Source organism: Pundamilia nyererei, unplaced genomic scaffold, assembly GCF_000239375.1.
Source record: "Pundamilia nyererei isolate P.nyererei 1_Seehausen unplaced genomic scaffold, PunNye1.0 scaffold00067, whole genome shotgun sequence".
Classification (NCBI taxonomy): Eukaryota; Metazoa; Chordata; class Actinopteri; order Cichliformes; family Cichlidae; genus Pundamilia; species Pundamilia nyererei.
The window spans coordinates 1,404,880-1,426,230 of record NW_005187468.1 but is presented as its reverse complement, the minus strand read 5'-3'; the positions used below and the strand labels follow the sequence as shown (position 1 = coordinate 1,426,230).

At 38.8% G+C, this 21,351-nt stretch overlaps 1 protein-coding gene across 2 annotated transcripts; it reads right to left on the bottom strand.

Annotated features, from left to right (window-relative positions):
- Nucleotides 1-830: 830 nt before the first annotated feature.
- LOC102204013 (mitogen-activated protein kinase kinase kinase 5) lies at nucleotides 831-20,337 on the bottom strand. Of its 2 annotated transcripts, none has more exons than XM_005736095.1 (28): nucleotides 19,650-20,337; nucleotides 19,411-19,550; nucleotides 18,714-18,901; nucleotides 18,374-18,542; nucleotides 17,864-17,970; nucleotides 17,510-17,680; nucleotides 17,302-17,414; nucleotides 16,377-16,536; nucleotides 16,085-16,235; nucleotides 15,775-15,879; nucleotides 15,308-15,357; nucleotides 14,783-14,878; nucleotides 12,442-12,526; nucleotides 10,903-11,036; nucleotides 10,375-10,502; nucleotides 8,954-9,090; nucleotides 8,749-8,854; nucleotides 8,482-8,639; nucleotides 7,680-7,866; nucleotides 7,416-7,584; nucleotides 6,963-7,128; nucleotides 5,351-5,572; nucleotides 5,149-5,254; nucleotides 4,671-4,914; nucleotides 4,314-4,426; nucleotides 3,080-3,177; nucleotides 2,891-2,967; nucleotides 831-2,768 (listed from the first exon to the last, which is right to left on the bottom strand). In XM_005736095.1, exons 1-28 carry the CDS (start codon nucleotides 19,987-19,989, stop codon nucleotides 2,672-2,674), a joined length of 4,017 nt encoding a protein of 1,338 aa, XP_005736152.1. In that variant the 5' UTR covers nucleotides 19,990-20,337; the 3' UTR covers nucleotides 831-2,671. The 2 variants fall into 2 exon arrangements, with proteins under 2 accessions (XP_005736152.1, XP_005736153.1); XM_005736096.1 differs by having other exon boundaries at nucleotides 5,387-5,572.
- Nucleotides 20,338-21,351: the final 1,014 nt, after the last annotated feature.

Genomic DNA, 21,351 nt, shown 5'->3' with positions numbered 1-21,351 from the left:
GTTACCTGTCCTTTGGGGGATGGCAAACAGGGTGAGCTCAGTAATCCCTGGAGCTTCTGGGCCTCCCAGTGTGTCGTCCTCAATCCCCCCCACCCTACCCCCAAGAGCCTGCCCAAAATCCCCCTGACAGTCCCTGTTATTTGCATATCAGTAGCTTAGCTCCACCTCCTGACAGAACAGAAATGAAGGGATTAAGGAAAGAGGAGAATGAACAGTGATAAGGCAACACAAACATGATTCCTTTAGAAATGCAGGAAGCACAGACTAAAGGATATGCAGCAATTTATAAGTCTCATTTGAGAAAAACAGAATTAGATTTATTTGCCAAATAAGTGTACAGATACAAGGAACTGAGCTTTATTCATTGCTCTTAATATACTTAACAGAATAGATAAACAGACAGTGCAGAAATAACAACACAAATAGTATATTTCAGATTTATATGTTCAATAAAAAGAGAATTGGACTGTCAGTGTGAATAATGAAAAACATAATGTAACCTCGACTTTACTCTCTCCACACACGGCGTACTGGCTGATCAAAGCCAACAGTTTGCATGCTATTAGCTGTACAATCCTAATGCTACTGTGATTTAAAGCTTATTCAAACAAGCGAGACTCAGGGGGATACATTCACATTACATTCAATTATGTGTATCAGGAAATGAATCTAATATGGCTCCTGCTGCCTGTGTTGTTTCTTTAAGGCAATGTGACTCACTGTTAAGAATTCATGTGAGTGTTAGTGTGCCAGACATAACAGCAACCACCTTTTGTCATTTTACCTAAAAGAAATACATTTGAACACTCAAATCTCAAAAACAGATTTATTTAAAAGTCGAGGTGAATACAGAAGTTATAAATACATATATTTTAAATATCAACTATAAAGAGAATCCTTCTTTGTGTATCTTGCATGCTTTGATAAACAAATAATAGGTAGCAAGGATCTGGAGATAGGAGATGGTCAAATCTGTTAAAACTGGTTGATAATACTCGAGCAGGGCGATTACTTTTCTCTGAGGCAGCATCCAAGGACACAAGAGAAAGATGCCTTACTTGATTTACTGATACACCTTCCGATTTGCTGAGCCCATTAAATTAGTCCAAAGGTAAATCAGAGCTTTTGATCTTTACTGCCAGACAGACGTAATCAGTATTTTGGCCAAGTCTGTGAAGAGCTTTTCAGACCTTATGACAACGAATAAATGAAGCATATCATAAATCTGTGAACACAGGAAAGGGAAATGCCAGTTTTGAATTATAGTACGAGTGATATATGAGCTACAGTGGATTTTAATTAGTATCTCGGTAGTGTTTAATATTGCAAGTATACCATAGAAAATTGTAATTATAGTTAGATGTTCTGATAGTGGATTCATCCGTTCACATTTTTTGCATTTTCTTTTTATTCTTTATTAAGGGATTTTCTCTTAAACTCTATGCAGGAGGTATCCACAGATCTCCAGAGAGGACTGCCTTTCCATTCTGACTTTGCAGATTGTAGGTCAAATACCACATTTGTTGTGTATTGCATATTAATGTACATCACTCTGTGGAAAATGCTTTTATGTTTGCTATAGAGGGTTGGACTTAAAAAGCAAACTAGCTATTATTTGGCAACATGTATTTTTGCATATCATTCGAATAGTACTCACAATAGTGAGTACTATGGCTAGCAGGAGCCAGCCCAATGCTTCCACTGAAGTCACATCCCTACTGAAAGAGAATGGAGTTAACAAGCATATGACATTAAACTGCCTTTCTGTCCCTCCTATTAAAATAAAGAACATCCTCAGAATCTCCTCATTCTTCTCTAAAGATTGTTTGCCTAACTTATTCTGAAATGTCACACTCCTGATCTTTTTCTTCATTTTTTAAGTCTCGTCATTTTACTCGAGCCCAGTTTCTCATGTCTAGACTTAAAATTTAACTCTTTTTCATAAACTGAAGAACTAAGTACTAGACAGCATGAAACCACCCAGAACAGCAAAAAGTCATACAATAGACCTTCTCAGACACATGCATCACACATATCGACCAACACACACAAAGTTCACGTCACTGTCTCTAAGGAGACGTCAACACAGTGAAAACAGATGAGGAAACGCGTGTGGAATTTAAAGACTGTTCACCACTACATCACTTCTTCCATGCTACATCACACCCTGAAAAAAACCTTCTCCCTGTTAGAAACAAAGGACTGTGTGGAGATAACAAGCCAGTCTGAATGACTGTTAAAAAATGCTTCCTGTTTATTATTTGAATTAATTTATAAGGGCTTATAGTACAAATAACATTTGTTTTCCAAACCAGGAATACAGGTTAGTCTTATACATAGTCTCTAATAACTTCAAATCCTGCTCAGCTTTCTGTGAAACAGGAAAACAGCGTCACTAGATGAAATATCTTCTGAAGATACAATTAAAGCTCTACCTTCTGACACCCAGATAAAATGTAAAAACATAATATAACAAAATAACATTTTGACATGACTTAGCTTTTCAGTAAAAAGCTTCTGATGCTCCTTTATAGTACATTCACAGTTTAAAAATGTTTTCAAAATTTAATCTGCTTTACATCAGCAACCTGAAATGCCTCTGTTCCTCCAGACCACACACAGGGCCAGCCTGTCTATGAACCTGCCCTTTGATATGTAACATCAGCAGCCATTAAAGAAGGGTGTCCTCGCTGTCCTCATTGTGCGTGCTGAGCTGGGTCTTCCGGTAAGCTGTTACAGCTGCCCAGATTCGACACAGCATGCCGCCTCTGCAACAGCAACAGTGGACTCACATTCATGTGCAATGTCACTTTGCTTAAACTTATGATGAAACTTAAAATAACGGTGTAGACTTCGTGCTTTGAGGGGGTGATGCATGGAGGCAGCTCACCTTATTCCACAGTACATCAAGTCATCCTTGGCGGCCATACGGAGGAGACAGTCCAAGGTGAACTCATGAGCGAGCAACTGGAAAACAGGATCACAGAGGTGTGGATTAATACCAGGTGGATGAGTAACACGAAGAAGCCTTAGGGGTGTAAAAAAAAAAAAGGCAAAGTTGAGCTTTTGCTGAATTTACCTTGTTGATAGTGTCTTGATCTACGGGGACCGTCTTTAGCCAGCGCGCTAAGGCTTTCTTCTCTGGTCTGGAGCTTTTCTGTGAAGCCAACTCCACATCTATAATGCACAGAGTTACAACCATTAGGTTTTCTCAGACACTCATAAACACATGGTGTATTTAATGGTGTTAATGTTACACACAACAAAAGCGTCTTCGGCAGCCAGCCCGTATAATCATTATACAAACTAACAAGTCAAGTTTGAGCACATTAGCAGCTGATCTGGCAGCCAACGCCTCTGACAGCAACTAGCCAGGCAGAAATCCGCCATCAGCCTGTAGCTAAGGTGTGGTAGGGATTGCTTGGTGCAGATGTTAAGAAATAATAATTAGAATCACTGAGTGTACTGATAATCCAAAGAAGGCTTGGTCCCTTCCTATGATACTGCTCATGTCGCAGCTTGTGTTGATGTTTGTCTGATAAAAGGCGAGAGAATAACTTCAGTGCTCCTCAAATAACTATTAAACATCTTTGTTTACTGTCTCATATCTAGTAGAAAAATTTTTTTTGCAAAACTTGAATTAATTTTCTAGGGTTAGAGGTTTGATTGTGGTGTACAAACAGAATATTCAAATATTCAAGAAAATTTCATCATCTAAAGGAATGGTTCAGATTCAAGTCTAATTTAGTTCAGGATATAGCAAATCAGGAGAATACACTTCAGTGATATAGCCTTTTGTAAATATTTCAAATCAGGAAAATAAAGCAGGCTGCCTTTATTTGGCACAAGTCAGCTTGCAGAAAAACGCACGATCACAGACACAATTCAGTTCAGTTCAAGCTTCTTTATAAACCACAAATCCACAATAACAGTCACCTCAATTCCCTGTGTACTGTAAGGTAAAACCCATAGTATTGGCGAAAACCCCAACAATCAAGCAGTCCCTCATGAGTGGGCCCTTTACGACAGTGGGAAGGAAAAACTGCCTTTTAACAGGAAAAAACCTTCAGCAGAACCAGGCTCAGGGAGGGGCACCCATCTGCCATGACCAGCTGGAGGGTGAGGAGAAAGAGAAGGGAGCCGGGATAGACAGGAAAAAATACACATTATGAGAGAGAGATGACAAAAAAATGACATGCGGGAGAAGAGAGTGAAAAGAGGTGAGTGGGGAAAGAAGTGCTTACTGTAACACAGCAGTTACTGTGCTAGTATTTCGTAAGATGTAACACGTTTTGGCATTAAAACAACATTACCCTCATTGACTGATTCTTTCCTCAGTGCATCTATTTGCTGTTGTTTTCTCCAGAGAGAGTTCTTTAGTAGCTCCTGATACTCTGTCTCCTTCTCGCTTAGATGATTCAGCAGTCTGAAACACAACACAAATAGCCTTAACACGCAGCAGAAAGCCCTGCAACCCAAAATTAAATGAATCACTGTGTACACCTAATAGGAATGTTAGTCACGATTATTCTATTTTACAGGAAATATGAGGAAAAGAAAGCTGAGAAAACAAAAAATAAAAATGTATTTTATGTATGTATGTAGTTTGTTCAGAGAATCTAATAAACCTGTAGATTCTCTGAACGATAAAGGTGACAGGCGAAATAAACCTTCTGGTCTCCAGTCGCAGATCTCTCAGGTTCTCGCTGAGTGGCCAGTTGGTGTTAAGGTTGAAGTCTGCAGGTTTAGGGTTGGCTCTAGGCAGCACGTCATTTGCTGGATCTGGCTGCTGTGTGTATGCTGGTGCCACCAGCTGGTCAGGGACTAGAGCTACAGGAGTGTCTGGATCGGCAAACAGCTCCTCAGAGGTGTTGTCCTCACTCTCGAATGAGGACTGCAGATGGAGTTTGAGTTCTGAAAGGCAAAGGGTAAATTAGTATTAGAAAAACAGATAAGTAAGAAATATAAATGAATAAATTAAAAAAAATCAACAGGCAAGAAAATAAATAAATTTAAATGTAAATGAAATAAAAATACAATGAAATACAATGTTCCTCTGGCAAACACTCTTACCACTATGTTGTTGTTTCTTTCTACTCAACAAAAAATGTTAAACAGATTATGGAATGAAGCACATGCCTACTTTACCTGGCAGTAATACAGTTATGGCATCCTGTACTGCCTGTCTCAGCAGATTGTCCAGAGCAAACATCCAATGAGGTTTCACCTTTTGTTGCTTCAACACTTTTTTCACCTATGGTCAGAAGGCTTTGTATGAATATAAGGAGGCTTATTCTCAATTGTGATGTAATTGCTAAATAAAAAAATCTTGAAAGTGAAGTGCAATCACCAGCAAAATCTGGCTTTGGGCTCCGAAGTAACTTACTGCATCTTGGAAGTTAAATAGCACCACCTGTAGGCTGTTCAGAGGCACTGAGGCAGCTACGAGCGTAGCTCGAAGCTCCAGCAAGCCGCTGGTAAGCTGCTTCCTGTCCGGGGAATGGATGTTGTCACGCAAACAAATAACGAGTTTGGTGATGTGGTCTGGAGTGATCGAGGAGCCATCACCATACTTTTAACAGAGAAAGGCAGACTTTAAAATCAGGATACATTCTGCAGTTCTTGTTTTCAAAGTATATAAACCCATCTACTTCATCTCTCTGTAGTTCTTTTCAGCTGGAGAGTAATGGTCTTTTTCACTGTGATCTGTTATTGATAACAATGTTCCTATTAATGGTCATTTCTCCTTTAGTAATGACAAAAATTTCACGATTATAAGAAAAAAATGCTCTGCTCAAAACAAATTCTAACCTAAATGCATAAAACGAGATACACTAACATCTTTTATTAACTCTTATTGTAAAAGTATGGTTAAAAATTGTGATGCAAAGAAAAATCTGAAGGTTTTTATAGAGGAACAGTACATAACTGGAAAGAAGTAGATGGAAAGAAAGGAAAAAGAAACATAGAAACTTTATTTATCCTCAAGAAACATCTTATCAAACATAAGATAATAATATAAGAGCATTTAAGGACCAAAACCGTCATGAGGGAAACTCCCACAGGTTTTAGCTAAACAGGTAACCTTAGCTTGTACATTCTTTGGCTTTACATTCCTATTTCTTTAGTTTGCAATGTCGGTGGCGCAATACGTGTAAGGCAATATGTTAATAGTAGATTACAAAGGAATCGGTTCATTTGGTATGGCCTATACACTCACCAGGTACTTTGCTAAATATGTTTGCTACTGCTCATTTACTCAACTATCTAATCAGCCAAACACATGTCACCAATTCAATGAACTAAGGCACACAGAAATAATCAAGATGACCTGCTGAAGTTCAAACCGTGCACCAGAATGGAGAAGAAAGGTGATTTCATTGACTTTGAATGTTTTTAAATGTTGTTGCCAGACACGCTGGTGTGAGTATTTCAGAAACTGCTGATCTACTGGGATCTACCATTACACTACCATTTCTAGGGTTTCCAGAGAATGGTCAGATAAAAAGAAAATATGTGTAACATGAGACAGAAATTGGGCAGAAATTTTTTGGTGATGCCAGAAATTAGAGATTGACCAGATAGCCACAACAGCAAAAGACAGGTACCACTTCTGTCGGCTAAGAACAGGAAACTGAGGCTGCAGTTCACAGTAATTTTTCTGCTTTGATATTTGGATTTTAAGGTCAGAGTTTGATGGAAACAACATGAAAGAATGTGTCAGTGTCAGCCAGATATTAATCAAATAGAGCACCTTCGGAGGGGACTAGTATCACAGAGTCTCACAACCCCGTACTGTCAACGTGTACCTAATAGTTTAAACATGCAGATATTGATAAGCTTTCAAATACTTAATTATAAAGAGCTATTCATTATTAGAGAACTAAAATCCATCTCAGTCTCAGAATTGAAGAGCAATTCTATAACAGAATTTGACAGTGCGGTAACTTTTCTTTACCCACCTGAGGCACAGACTGTTGTATACTAGACGCAACATGGCTTATGTAGTCAGTGAGAACTTTGTGCAGCGTGGCTCTCCTCTCACTGTCCTTTCTCAGCATAAAAAGGCCAGTACTCTCCTCTGTTGAGGATGGACTGCTCATGTCTGATGTGGAGTCATCTGGTATTCTGGAAAAATTGAATGCAAACAAACATAAATGGCACAGATAAGCCACGAACATGCTGCAATAACCATTGTATGATAGAAAAATGTAGATATGGCTATCAGTAACACATCAGATGTATTATTTAATAATGGCATGGGGAATTTTGCATTATAGCCTTTTTTCACAAGTTATAGGACTGTGAAGAACGAACCTCAGTGTGGTTTACCAGTAAAGTAAGATCCAATACAATCATAGTTTGCGCACAAATGAAAAGGTTTTGAGTTTCTTTTGAGGAATAATCTTACTCACAACAGGAAGCTGTTGGTGCTCGGTGGGCTCTCTGAGATTTCTTCTGCTCTGAGAGAGGACTGCGACCTCGTCAGGTCCAGAGAACAAGACAGGTCAATCAAGTCAGAGTAAGAATCAGTATCCTCCACAAGGATGGAGATAGGCACAGACATACTGCGCTGATAGTCAGCTGTAAGAAATAGGGTTTAGATACTCTGCATCATTGCTATAGAAAGCAAAAATGGGTACGAGGTGAAATGTGTGTATTTTAAGTGTATTTCTCACTTATAGACAGGGATTCCTGAACAGCTTTAGCTTTTTTCTTCGTAGACGACTTTAGGAAATGGTCCTGAAGCAGTTCTGCTGCTGTGGCTCTTTCATCTGGATTTGGCACGAAACAGTTCATGATGAAACCCTTGGCCTCATCTGACATGCACTCTGGAACCTTGGGGTGGATCTTAAACATGCCAACCTAGTTGGGAATTTTTAAAGGTTCATTGAAACATTCTGCTTTGAGATTCTTGTGCTGTGCTAGCTCTTACGCTATGCTGATAGCTCTCTTTGTCTGGGTTCATATGTATTAGGAGGATGAGTTTTGAGAAAATTACACAATTTTTGTCATTCTGCTTCTGGACCATGTTATTGTGTAAGATGTTATTGTGTGTCACTGACTGCAAATGATTTTCATCCAAGTGTTAAAAAGGAGTTTTTATACTTTAGTTATGTTATTTTGTGTAAGCACTTGGTCTGATAGTGGGGGGACTATATGAAAATGTGCACCACTGTCAGGCTGTACAGAGGCAAAACTACACAGAATTGTGTTGTGCAAATAATTATGCACCTAAAGTGTAACTGAATTTAAAACTTTGTATATCTAATCAATCTAATATCCACCTGGTACTTGTAAAAACTAAATAAACAATGATCGTGAAATGTAAAAGTCTTCAAAGGAAAAGTCTCCCGAATGTTCCATGAAATATAATTCCAGGCATTCCACAATGCTGCAATCTGCCAAATGTCCTTATGTGTAAAGTCCACTGTGAGCATTTTTAACTTACGTAGAAAACACAACTCCTTTTTTTTTTACCTTGAACATGGCTGCCTGGGGACTTCCCAGCTCATGAAAGGGTGTTTTGCCTGTTGCCATTTCTATGATAGTGCACCCTAGAGACCAGATATCTGCCGGCTTCCCATAACCCCGAAGTCCTTGGTCTATAATCTCAGGGGCCATGTACTGCAGAGTTCCTATTGAAAATCCACCAGAAAAGTGAAAGTTCCACTACTGTGAGGAGTTCACGTGTAAAAATGTTTTAATAATAACAATCTTTTAATAATGTCATAATTGTCAACTTACCAGTAAATGTTTCAGTACAGGGGTTAATCCCTGCTAACCGTTTGGAGGTTCCAAAATCAGATATCTTCAAAACTCCACTATAAGTGTTGATCAGTACATTGTCACCCTGCATAAGGAACAAAACCAGTGAATACCACAAAGCTAAACTTTAAGACACAGTAGACCAGAAAACTATTTGCCACAAGGCCAAAGGTGATCTGCTCACCTTGATGTCTCTGTGGACTATCTGATTCTCATGAAGGTACTTTAGACCCTCAAGTATCTGCTTGGTGTAGAAAATGATGGTGGGCTCGTTGTCTTTCAGAGGACCCCATTTCGAGCGCAAAAGAGAAGACAAGCTACCTGTAAGAGGAAATGCATAATTTCACAAGGTGACCCACGCCACTGATTTCGAGCCACGTCCCATACGGTCAGCCGCTCACGCACTGAACTAAACCAGCGCCTGACAAGGTTATTAGTTTTAAAAAAGATGCAATAATGATATCACATGCACAACTAAAATAACTGTTTCTCCATTACATTTGGCACAATCAAACAAAGCAATGGATTAGGACTGTGCACGTTTCTAATCAGAAATCGGTTCAAGATGTTTTTCACACAATCACACCATTTTCTGTAAACATTTTCCTCCACTGAACAGGATGTCTTCAGAACCACCCACTTCTTTAAAACTGGCTTCCAGTAGATGTTACATAATCACACATGCATTACAATTCTGGTCACATGATTTCCCTGAAGCCCACGACAAATAGCACACAGAAAGCAAGGAAACAGACTTATTGGGAACATCAAGGCTTGTGTGTGTTTAAGAATTTCTCAGGAACCTGTGCTTGACGCCATGTCTCTGATTTCCCAAACCACATCGCTCCACCCCGTGACCTAATTTCATTACGTCAGAGGATAATTAGCTTTCTTGGCTGCTGCCTCAAAGCACATTGTGCGCTGTCTATCTTGCGTGCTGCACAATATTGTTTATTATTTAGTATCTACTGATATCTACTGCTAGCTAGTTTTTTGTGATGGTGCCGTTTTTTTTATTATGTTGCTCTTTGTTGTTTGCTTTCTCTTCTGTTTTTTTTTCTCCATACAGGTGACCCAGGTGTTTTGTTTTTTTTGTTTGTTTGTTTTTTTCTTTCTTCCCCCCCTTCTCACCGTCTCTTCTCCCCTTTGGTTTTCTTTCATTCTTTCCCCCTGTCCTATCCCACAGTTATGTCTGTCCCTGTAGCAACTGAAAATAAAATAAATTCACAATTATAATAAAGGTCAATCAAATGGACCAATATGGCAAGGCCATGATGATCCACTTGGTAAAATAAATCCGCTTGGCATCTTTCTTGGCCTTAAGACAACAATTCTGATGGCTAAAGATCTAAACGGGACACAAAAAAAAAAAAGAAAAAGAAAAAAAAAAGAGGATAATTATTTGCTTGTTGATTACATATGAGCAAACTGATTAATTACACATTTACATTTGTGATAACAGCTCTTTCCACAAACAGATGTGAAATTTAAAAAAAATCAAACAAAAACTTTTTTGAAGCTTTGATTTATATTACAGTAACGATTTAGTAATGACAGGCACTCTTATTGCTAGGAGTGTTAGAAGATCAAATGTCATCTTTTTACCCCCAGGTACTTCTTCCATGAAGATCTTGATGAAACCATCCTGACTGACAGAGCCCAGGTACTGGACAATATTCCTGTGTTTAAGCCTCTTGTGCAGAGCAATCTCCTCATGCAGGGGCTGCGAATACCTAATCAACACAAAAGAATAAAGGTGCTGCTGTGAGATTGTTGTGTTTGTACAAGTGATTTGCATTGTCTAATTTAGGCCTCTTTTCATTTCCATCATTAAAAAGGAGTTATAAACAATATACCACAAGTAGGTTTGGATTTTGGATGTATAAACAAACTATTTAAAGGGACTTAATCGCTTAAACCTTTGCCTTAAAAGTTTGCAAAAGCAATAAATATTTTGCTACATATAGAAGGTTTTTTTCCACGTCTGTCTAGAGTCGACAGTGTATTTTTCTTTTCATGTGGTTAACACTACCTAAACGCTATCATATTATTACTGTAACTGAGCAGATTTTGTTGACTACAGCGTAATCTGAAAGTGACAACATCAGAAGGGTAACATATGTGTTTTCTTACGTGCTGTCCTTCTCGGGGATCTCTTTGATGGCGATGCGTACTTGGTTGCTCAGGTCCCTTCCAGCATACACTACACCATAAGTTCCTTTACCAAGTATTACCTTGTCACCATTCTCATTGGTCTCATAGATATACTGTAGAATGAGAATCAGTAAGAATCAGTATAGAGTGAATGGAAACAGAATTTTAGGAACTTAAGGAGACCTTCATTCAGAGGTTTAAATAAGGCAAAATGCGACATCTGCTAAAGGTTTTACTATACTCATGAACTCACAAATACCTGATCAATATTTAATGCAAATATGTCATCTGTCAATAACATGGCAGCAGCTTATTGTATTTTATTACGCAAGCATGGTGAAAACGACATGATGTAGTAGGAAATGAACACCAGAATGTGGAGAAATTTAAGTGACTTTAAAAAGAGCATGGGCGTTGGTGCCAGAAAGGCTGGTCTGAGTTTTCCACAAACTGGTGACGCACTAAGATTTTCCTCTTTAAGGCTTACAAAGAAGGATCTGAAAAAAGAAAATATCCAGTGAGTGTCTGTTCTCTGGATAAAACGCCTTGTTGATGCCAGAGTTCAGCAGAGAATGGCGGGATTTGCAGAGATGGAAATGACTACCTGCTGAAATTCCAACCAAGCATCAGACTGGGGAATATATGTCATATAAGTGATTTTGAAGTCAGTATGATTCATATTTAGACCAGCCTTGTCTGAGTATTTCAGAAACTGCTGATCTATGGGGATTTTCCTGAACAACCATGTCTAGTTTGCACAAAATGGTCCAAAAAAGAGAAAATATTGAGTGAGCAGTAGTTCTCTGGACAGAAATGGCTTGTTAACGCCAGTTGTCAGAGGAGACTGTCCACACTGTTCTGAGCTGATACTAAGGCAACAGTAACTCAAATAAAAACTCACTAAAACAGGAAACTAAGAACCAGAAACTTAGGCTACACTTTGCATGGGGTCCCCACCTTAAATGAATCAAAACAGCATTTTGAGCATTTCTTCCCACCAATGTTTTTCTAGTTTACCCAGTTACTCTCTCACTAGTACTACTTACTACAAGAAACATATGAGTTTCTTTTGAATGCAAAAGGCAAGGATGCATCTTGCTTTGCACCAGTGATTCAAGCTGGTGGAAGTGATTTAATATTTTTTTTAACATATCTCAATGCACTAGAGCACCTTTGGGATGTGGTGAAATAGGATGTTTGCATTGTGGATTTGCAATCGACAAATCTCCAGCAGCCATGTGACACTATCATGTCAATATGGAGCAAAATATCAAATATATTTGCTTTGTCATGTAGAGTTAAGGCAGTTCTGACAGACATAGATTTGATATATTCTTTATAAATAACACTGGCTTTTCAAATTTTAACTTTAAGCATGGTTTTATGAGAGTGAAACACACGTTAAAACCACGTCTGCAAGAGTAGCTCAGTTCTAACTAAAATGGCATTCACTTTTTTTAGCACAGACCTAAAATAGAACACATATTCCATCCGGATATAGAAGGAACTGTAACTGACCTCTAGTATTTCTCCGAGTGTATGTTCTATATCTTGAACATGGTTTTCAGCCTCCTGGAGAAGGGAGTTTACCAACTCACAGAAACTAGGTAGAGAAGAGACATACATAAAAATATTTCTCACTGCAGCATAAATTTAAATATACTTTCAGTAAACATCAGCTCAAGTGAAGAGGTCCCTGTAGATTTCTGCTGAGGGATTTACTTATAAACAGATTGATAGGTTTTTGGCTGTTAGCCACACTGGTTCACACACACCAAAATACACAACTGCAAGTAGCTACAATAAAATTCATATTTATTTTCAATGGCTGATCAAATTTGAATAGATGTGAATGAGAAGCCTGATATTGTCTCTGGTAATTAAAAAAAACAAGTGATAGAAAAGGTTGATGTGAGACTGAAATTAGAAAATGTGGATATTTTGCTTACAAGTAATCCCTCATGAGTTCTATTTATCACAGTTTGTTTCATTTTAACTTAATTTGTTTAAAAGAAAACATACCAGTGAAAACAGGAAAAGCAGGATGTTATATTTGGCAGTGTGTTAATAGGAAAAAAACAAACAAACTCTATTATATGCAGCTGTGGTCAGGAACTCATTTACACTCATAATGGGCATGGATGTTTGATCATATTGGGCTTTTATCGATTTCATTCAATTATTCTGTTTTCCAGGGTGGAATGATTGCACAGCATGCATAACTTTAAAAAGCAATAAGTGGGTGCAGAAGTTTTGAATTCATTTGGGATTTTTTCTCATCCAAACAGAGTGAAAATTAAACATACAGGCTACACATACTGTACACCCCCCACTGATATTTGCTTTACCAGACACTTTTGGCACAAGCTTCTGGCATAATTCTGGCTGGATATATGACCACTCTTCCTGGCAGGAGTGCTAGAGTTCATTTGAATTGGTTGGTTTCCTGGTATGATCGTGGCTTTTAACCCATAACTTTTCATTACGGTTAAAGTCGGTACTTTGGGAAGGCCATTCAAAAGTTTTGTCAGCCTGCTTTATCCCTTCTAAAACCAGCTTTGTGTGTTTGGGATAATTGTCTTGCTGGGACACCCAAATATGGTGAAGTTAAGGAAGGATTCCATCCACTTTTTTCAATGTACTGGTACCACTGGTAGCAAAACAGCCTTAGAGCATGATGCTACCACTACCGTGACACTGTACCACGAGAGCTGGTACAGTGTCCCTCTCCTATACTCCTACAAACATACCTCTTGTCATTGTGGCCATCTAAGTGTAAAAATCCTTCTGCAGAAGGCATTTGGCTTGTCCATGTTTGCAGCTGCAAATTTCAGCAAATCTTGAAGGTATTTAGTCTGGGGAAGGGACTTTTTCTTGGTTGGAACCCACTGAGTTCATGGTGAAGTAAAACTCCATTTATTTTGGAAAGTGTTTAGTAGTTCCTTAGCTGTTCCTAAACAGCCTAAATAATTTCCTCTCATTTGAGGGTGACAGCTTGAGTCTTCTTCGGGACCATCTAAATAAGCCTATGCAAATAAGCTTTACTTAGATACAATTGTCTGAATCTGCAGTTTTTTTGAAATGGCTCCAGAAGACCTCCTCAAATAGGTTAAATCTAAAACTCTCCTTATTAGGTCGTCACTGAGCTTCTAAGATTTTCCTGTTGTTCTGAGTATTGGTCAATCCAGTGAATGCTGTCAAATAAATTCTTACTACCAAAGAGAAACTACTAGTTATAGTCAATCATGATCACTGACAAGAAGTTAAGACCTTGTTCTTGTCAATTTAAAAGACCTTCGGCACAACTTGATAAAAGATTTAAGTGCGTGAATGTGTATATGAGCCTATATGTATATTTCCCACCTTGTGTGAATTACAGAATATCTAACATAAATTCAAATTTCTTCATTCAATTTGTGATTTTTAAAAGTCATTAGAGATGCATGTTCTACAGTCATTCCACCCTTGGAAAAAGAACAGGAGAAAGAAACCATTAAAAACTCTAAATTAACTTGACATTCATGCCAGTCATGAGTGAATATAAGCTTCTGTCAAAAACTACAAAAATATGGCAGCAAACAGAAAACTGAAACTTGTGTGGTAGTGCAGTACTAGATGTTACTTCAGCGGGGATGGTTTTTTTTCTAAATTATGTCAAGAGGTTTCTGAAAAGCAAGTAAGGACAGTACAGGAAATATGACTCATATCAAGTAATAACATCCAGTCATTGACTACTTTCATTTGCATGCCGACTGTTTTTCTGCACCCTGTACACGCAACCTGTTAGATCTTATCTAGCAAATCAGTTGATCTGCGAGGATGTCATTCACATGATCTCACACAAGTGTTAATCACTCACCCCTTACAGTGAATCTCAGATGGGAAGCAGAGCTGGAAATCATCCGAGTTGTAGTGGACATACAGAAAGCAGCTCCGCTCATCAATCTTTGAAGCACTGCAATGAGAAAGACGTAAACAGGTTTTAATCATTCAAACAGACAAACCTTTATGTTTGAATATGTTGAACATAAAACTGGCACAGACGACATCATGGCTGTATCTCTTAATCCTTATTTGTTCTACTGAAGAAGATAACTATTGTTTCTAATTCAGTGGGAGCTATAGGTAAATAAAAGTAAATCAAATGTATTAAGTATTAGTGATAAAGAGCAAGGCCCCACTAGGCTCTAATAGAAAATGTGTTTTTCATCATCCCCCCTATGATACCACAGCCTGATAAAACGATTTATTGTTAAGTCACCCAGCAGATGACTTTTTCTGGAATATTTGTCTGGTAGACGGGACACAGCTGAAGTACACAGTAACACTGACCTGCAGACACAGAGGAATCAACAAAAAGGTCACATGCTCTGCTCTATTTTACCTCACTCCCCGAATTTCAGATGCTTGGAAAGTCCACTGGTTTAAGCCCTTCTGCAGAATTAAATACAAATTTAGACACAGGTTAAAAGAGTGTTTTACAGCTAATACAGAGTTTGTCACACACAGTAAACCATTTTTACATACTAATAAATACATATGCAAGAATAAAAGGAACAAATATTGATGTGTGTGTGAATGGGTGGATGACTGGATATGTAAAGCGCTTTGGGGTCCTTAGGGACTAGTACAGCGCTATATAAATACAGGCCATTTACCATGTTTTAAATGCACAGTGGCTCTAAAAGAACATGCCTACTCACCCAGCCGACTGTATACTCAGACAGAAAACTTGTTTATTACATAATATGATATACATTCATACACACGTATGTATGACTTGTTCAAAGAGTCAAATGTATTCCAATCAGAGAGTGGCTCAAAGAGTGGGGGCCCAGACAGTTTACATACCTTTAAGCGTGTGGCGTGTTTTAGCTGGACAGTGCGACTTTGGTCCTCCTCGTTCACAGACACAATAGCTGGTTGGAAGAGTTTAGTGGGCTCCAGAATGAGCACCTGAAAAACACCAGTTCCAGTACTATCTATTTTAAATATCTACGTGGCTGTTTAATGCATTTCTAATGGCAGGGAATCTCCTGCTTTGTTACATGTTAACTTTACAATCCAAATGAGCAGAACTGAATCCTGATCAATAGTTACTCCGTGAGAAGATGAGTGTCCTGTTTATTATTTACAGCTACAGTAAGGTGTTTGGTCTTACTGGACAACAGTTTGATGAGGCAGTGGGTTTACAGGTCTGCAAAAGCAGCTCCATCCAGAAGTCCACTGTATCTTGTTTAGGAGATCTCACTTCAGGTAACTTGGCAAACCGGCGGTACAGGATGTATGTTTCCATAATAGATGCCACATACCTAACAGAAATTGAACTCGGCAGTTATTTGTTATTTGCTTTTCACACTTTTAATAAAAACAATCCTATAAAAATACATGTGGCTTAGTAACTGATTAAACACCTTGATACTGCTCATCAACAATGGATGATTAAGTCTCACCAAACAGGGGCCTTGAGTCTGTAGAGCTTCTCAGAGGCCTCAATGACTTTCCTGTATTCACCTGCAAGAATGTTTGCTCCAAGGTAGAAACCTACATCCCAGTAGTCCTTCATCTTCTCCAGACTACCCTTTCTACCCAGCAGGGTGCTTAAAGTCACACCTAGACATTGACATCATAAAACAAAACAAAAGAGGTTACTAACAAATCAACAGAGGACGACCCTGACCACAGTTACAATCTCATTTATGGACTAAGAACAAAATAAATAATTGAATACAATGTAATATGCCTTTCTAATACTATGCACTGTCAAAACATGATTGGCCAACAACTGAAAGCAACATGATATGATGTGTACAGCATAATGAAATGCATTTTCTCACAAATGGGTGAGAAATTACGGGAAAAAACAACTTAATTTTTACTTCCTGCAGTGATAGGATCTGGTGGCTCTGTGAGCTGTGGCATTTTACTGGGACAGTTTGGGGTATATTTGACAAGTTGGAGACAAGAATAAAAGCAAACATTTCTATCCTCTCTTCCAGGATGTGCTCTCTTCCAGGATGACAATCTCCCCATTCATAAAGGTGCAGTGTTCACTGACTGGGATTAATGAGTATTACAATTACGTGACTCATATCCTATGGCTCAGTTGAACATTTATCGCACTAATGACATGGTCTACTTTTCAAAGTTTTTGTAACAGGAAATACGTTTTAAAACACAACTAATAACTGTTTAGTATTAATCTCATTTTGACTGAGCTTATGATGAATCCTAATAATATATTTTCTGGCACTGCACATCATCTCAGACATTTAAAACTTCAAAAAAATGAATTTCAAGGATCAAATTCAATGCATGACACAATAAATCCACAGACATTAAGTTTTCTCTGATGGAAAGGTAAAAAACAGAAAGCACCTAGTTTGCGCAACTCTATAGACGTCTCAAATTCATGGCCAGCTGCTATTAGGAGGACCACATTGTTGATGCCTGAGTGAAGAGTTGGCTCTGTCTCAAAGGCTTTCCCATACCTGGCAAGTTATATAAAAGAAACAGTCTGGAAAACATGACATAAATGCCACTTTTCTTAAATGTGGAAATCTTTGTATGGCCAAACTTGGCGTACCAATAGCAGGCCTGGTCTCTGCTGGACTCATCAGTGAATGCTGAGCTCATAAACATGTCCTTGTAGATGCGTCCACACAGGCAGTAGACGTCTGATGCCACCTTGTTCCCTGACTCCACAATCGGCAGAATTTCTTTCAAAGCCTTTTCACGATCTCCGGGCTGATTCCTCCTAGGATGGGTATATGTCATAACAGACCACTGTGATGATAAAGAACTTCATATCTTGGGTGAATATGAATTTTCTAAAAGATCTCTGCAAGCTGACAATGACACAAAAGCACCTAGTGTGAACCAAAGATGTCAACAGAACTATACTGACAAGCTCAAGATACAATAGCAGTCAAGTTGGTACCTGTTTAGAGCAAATATATAGTGAAACTTGATATTCTGATGCTTCGCCACCTGACACATAGGCAGGTTGTCCAGAGTCTCCACCAGTTTTATCATGGCATCGTAATCCTGAGAAAAAGTGGAAGAGAGTGAAATATAATGATTATCATGCTTGAATCACACCTGACAATTTTAATAATTTACATTGAAGTTTATTATATAAAAAATATTACTATTTACAAACAATTGTGAATAATTTCACACCCATAGGTATTTTTGTTAATGCTCATATGTTCACTAAACACACAATCTGATCTTCTTTGTTGATACAAATACTTGTGAAGGCTCCCAGATTGACAGTAGCTCTTTTATAATGAAATATGGCTAAACAGATATGCAATCATATGATCATAATAATGTTAAAACTGTTTGAGTTCTGACAACAATATGCTGTTTTGTTTAATTCAATAACATAAAATAATGTGTTAATAAATAATCACTAGTTTAGACACACAGATTTAGAAATGCATACCTGAACGTCCCTGTAGGACAACAATAGGTTCATTACAATATCTGGAGAAAGCAGATCTACACTATCCAGGCGTTGCTGGATGTGGTTTAACTCCTCGCTCAAGGCTCTGCCGCTGAACCGCTCCCGTGCCATGCGAATCTCATGCCTAATTGACTCCCGGAAGTACTCACTGTCAGCAGATAGTCCAGTGTTGGTGTTACATTCCACAATTTCACAATCCTTTGTAAACACGCTAAGTGACATTGCATACGTGGGAAGCTCAAGAACATGCATTCACTGTATAATAATGTTTAAATAAGTAATAATGTTTAACCACACCCTGCTAAAGTTTATGTCTGACCTGGACTGAATGTGCACATTGTTCAGCAGGTGCACCAGTTTCTCAACCAGGGGGATGAGCAGCGGCTCCAGCTGGAAACTAGGTTGCATCAGGTCTTTGATACAAGTCATCATGGCAACGTCACAGGCAAACACTTTGCCCTGAGGTGACACTACATATGGGATGAAGGTGTCACTTCCACACTGCTCCTGCAGGACAACAATAGATGCATCAAATATCATGCTGGGACAGCTTGCATGACCACAATGGAACCGCAGCATCATTTGACACTAGACAAAGCAGTCACAAGTGTGTTGCACAAATGACTTCAAGGCTAAAGCTTTGTTATGAATGCACTGAAATTATTTTAACAAGGTAATATGTACACTTATTCAGTAATGAAAACATGAATTAATGGCAGCCATAGTTTGCTTTATATTGCATAACAATTGCTATAGCTTTTTATTTTTGGCTCCATGTCTCTTACTCACATTAAGTACAATGCACAAATTAAAGTTTTAACCCTAACGGGTGTTTTGCTGTTAAATAAGCTCCATCTCTAAATCAAATGTAGATACAACAATATTTTAGCCCTTCAGGAAAATATCCCACCGTAGTTGCAGTAATAAAGCAAAGCCTGTTGAACTATTTTCCATTTCCAGCACATGAGACTGTATACAATAAACAATATGTAACAATAAATGGGAGCATGTGTTACCTTATGAGCTTGCAGATCACTATCTTGCTTAGAACAATACAGAATGATGTTATTAGTCATGCTGAAACTTTCCCTCACTCCAAGATGGTAGAAAAGGGAAGGCTGGCAAAAGGAGTCGCTCATTTCCACCACTGCAACATCTGTAAGGGGGGATTATAAAAGTAAACTTGCGTAATTTGGTATGATTCTGTGCTCATATATCCGCTACATTACCCTACAGTCTGCATGCCGTCACTTGCCTGCATTGTAGAAACTATCCAGAATGTCTGTCGTGCCTTGGGAAATTCTGTCAAATGAAATCGTTTTGAGAAGAGCGTGTGCGTCCGCGCAGGCTTCCTTCAGACACTTTAGTGATAAGTTTTCTTCGGTGTGCGGCACTGACGCGTCCTCGTTGACAATGTATGCCACTGACACCGCTCTGGTTCGACTACGCGGAGAAACGATCTGTTTACCCGAGCCGTTGCTGGCGCTCAGCTCTAACGCCAAAGAGTCCTGCCACAAACTTCCAGCGGACACCCGTACTGGATCCTTCCTCTTTGAGTCTCGCAGGCTCATTCGCCTGCGCTCTGTCGTGTACATTATTTACTTCGCGTTTGTTCCGCAGCTAAAGCTCAAAGCATGCCCTTTAGTAGGGACGACTTCCAATAGCAACATAACAGCACCGCTGATCAAGGTAGATCCGATCTCTTACCACATACATTCCCAGAGCTCGTCTCCATTTGACCCGCCCACGTCGGCTCTGCCCTGCTCCGCCCGCTGGTGTTATGAGGATATTCACCTATACTCTCGCATGACCTCTGCAGTAGGACCCAGCAAGTCCTTCTTGTCCTCTATGAGGAGCACGAGTCTGAGACGTCTAAGTAAAACAAAATTCTCGCAGTCCCAATGTAGTGTCAACAGAGCACCCTTGGCGCTCCGGTGATGGCGCAGTTGTGGGTGTTTGACCAGCAGACCACATGGACTTACTTTTCAGATGACGGAGTGTGCAGCTTTCAATTTGTATGGCGCACGTGAGTTTAGGTGGTATTTTTTATTATACAGGTATTATGTATTATTAGCACAAAAAAGCACAGAACATAACAAAGTGATTCATGAGATTCTTTTATTTATTTTAGAAGGATTTCTGAAATCTACAGTCATTTTGGTAGCACTTTATAATACGGCACACTACCAAGGGCGTAATTTCCCCGTGATTAAATGGAATTTCAGCGTGTTTTATTTGAAATTAGAAAGTAATTATAAATAAATATTTAAAGATAGGTATAGCAGAATAAGGGAGCAACGAGTAATTTTTCCAGGAAACAAGGAAAAAAATATACTGTAATCTATGTAGTGCACAAGCACAAGCAGTAGCCTACAGTGTAATTTCCTGGTTATTTAGCGGAAAAATAAACATCATTTCGACATCTTACATTGTAAGTACGCTGTACTTTTAAAAAAATGAATAGAATTGAATAGAACTCAACTTTATTGTCATTGCACATGTCACAAGTATACTTGTGACCCCCCCCCACCCACCCACCCCACTCCCCACTCATGGATCGGCCTCCCCAGAGCCAGATCCTCAATGTTGTCAAACAAAAGGCAGGCAACATACAAAGAAAAACTTAGGGAAGTCTTTCAAGAGGCCTAGAAAACTGCTTAAAGAAGTGTCAAGAGATTTTGCTGTGCTGGGGAATAAAGGCGGTTCTATCAAGTATCGACTTTTAATAGTACAGAACTGTACAAACTATTTTTGCCTTACTGTACTTTTTTTTTGCATGTCTTTCAGTAAATTGTTGCACCCATTTTCCTAGCACAATATAAAGAAATGAAGGGATACTTCACATTTGGATTATTGCAATTCTCTTTTAATAGGGGTTGGACAGGGACAAGTTTATTTGTCTGATTTGTTGAGGCCTCGTGTCCCTATTCGTTTGCTTCGGTCAGCTGAGCAACTGT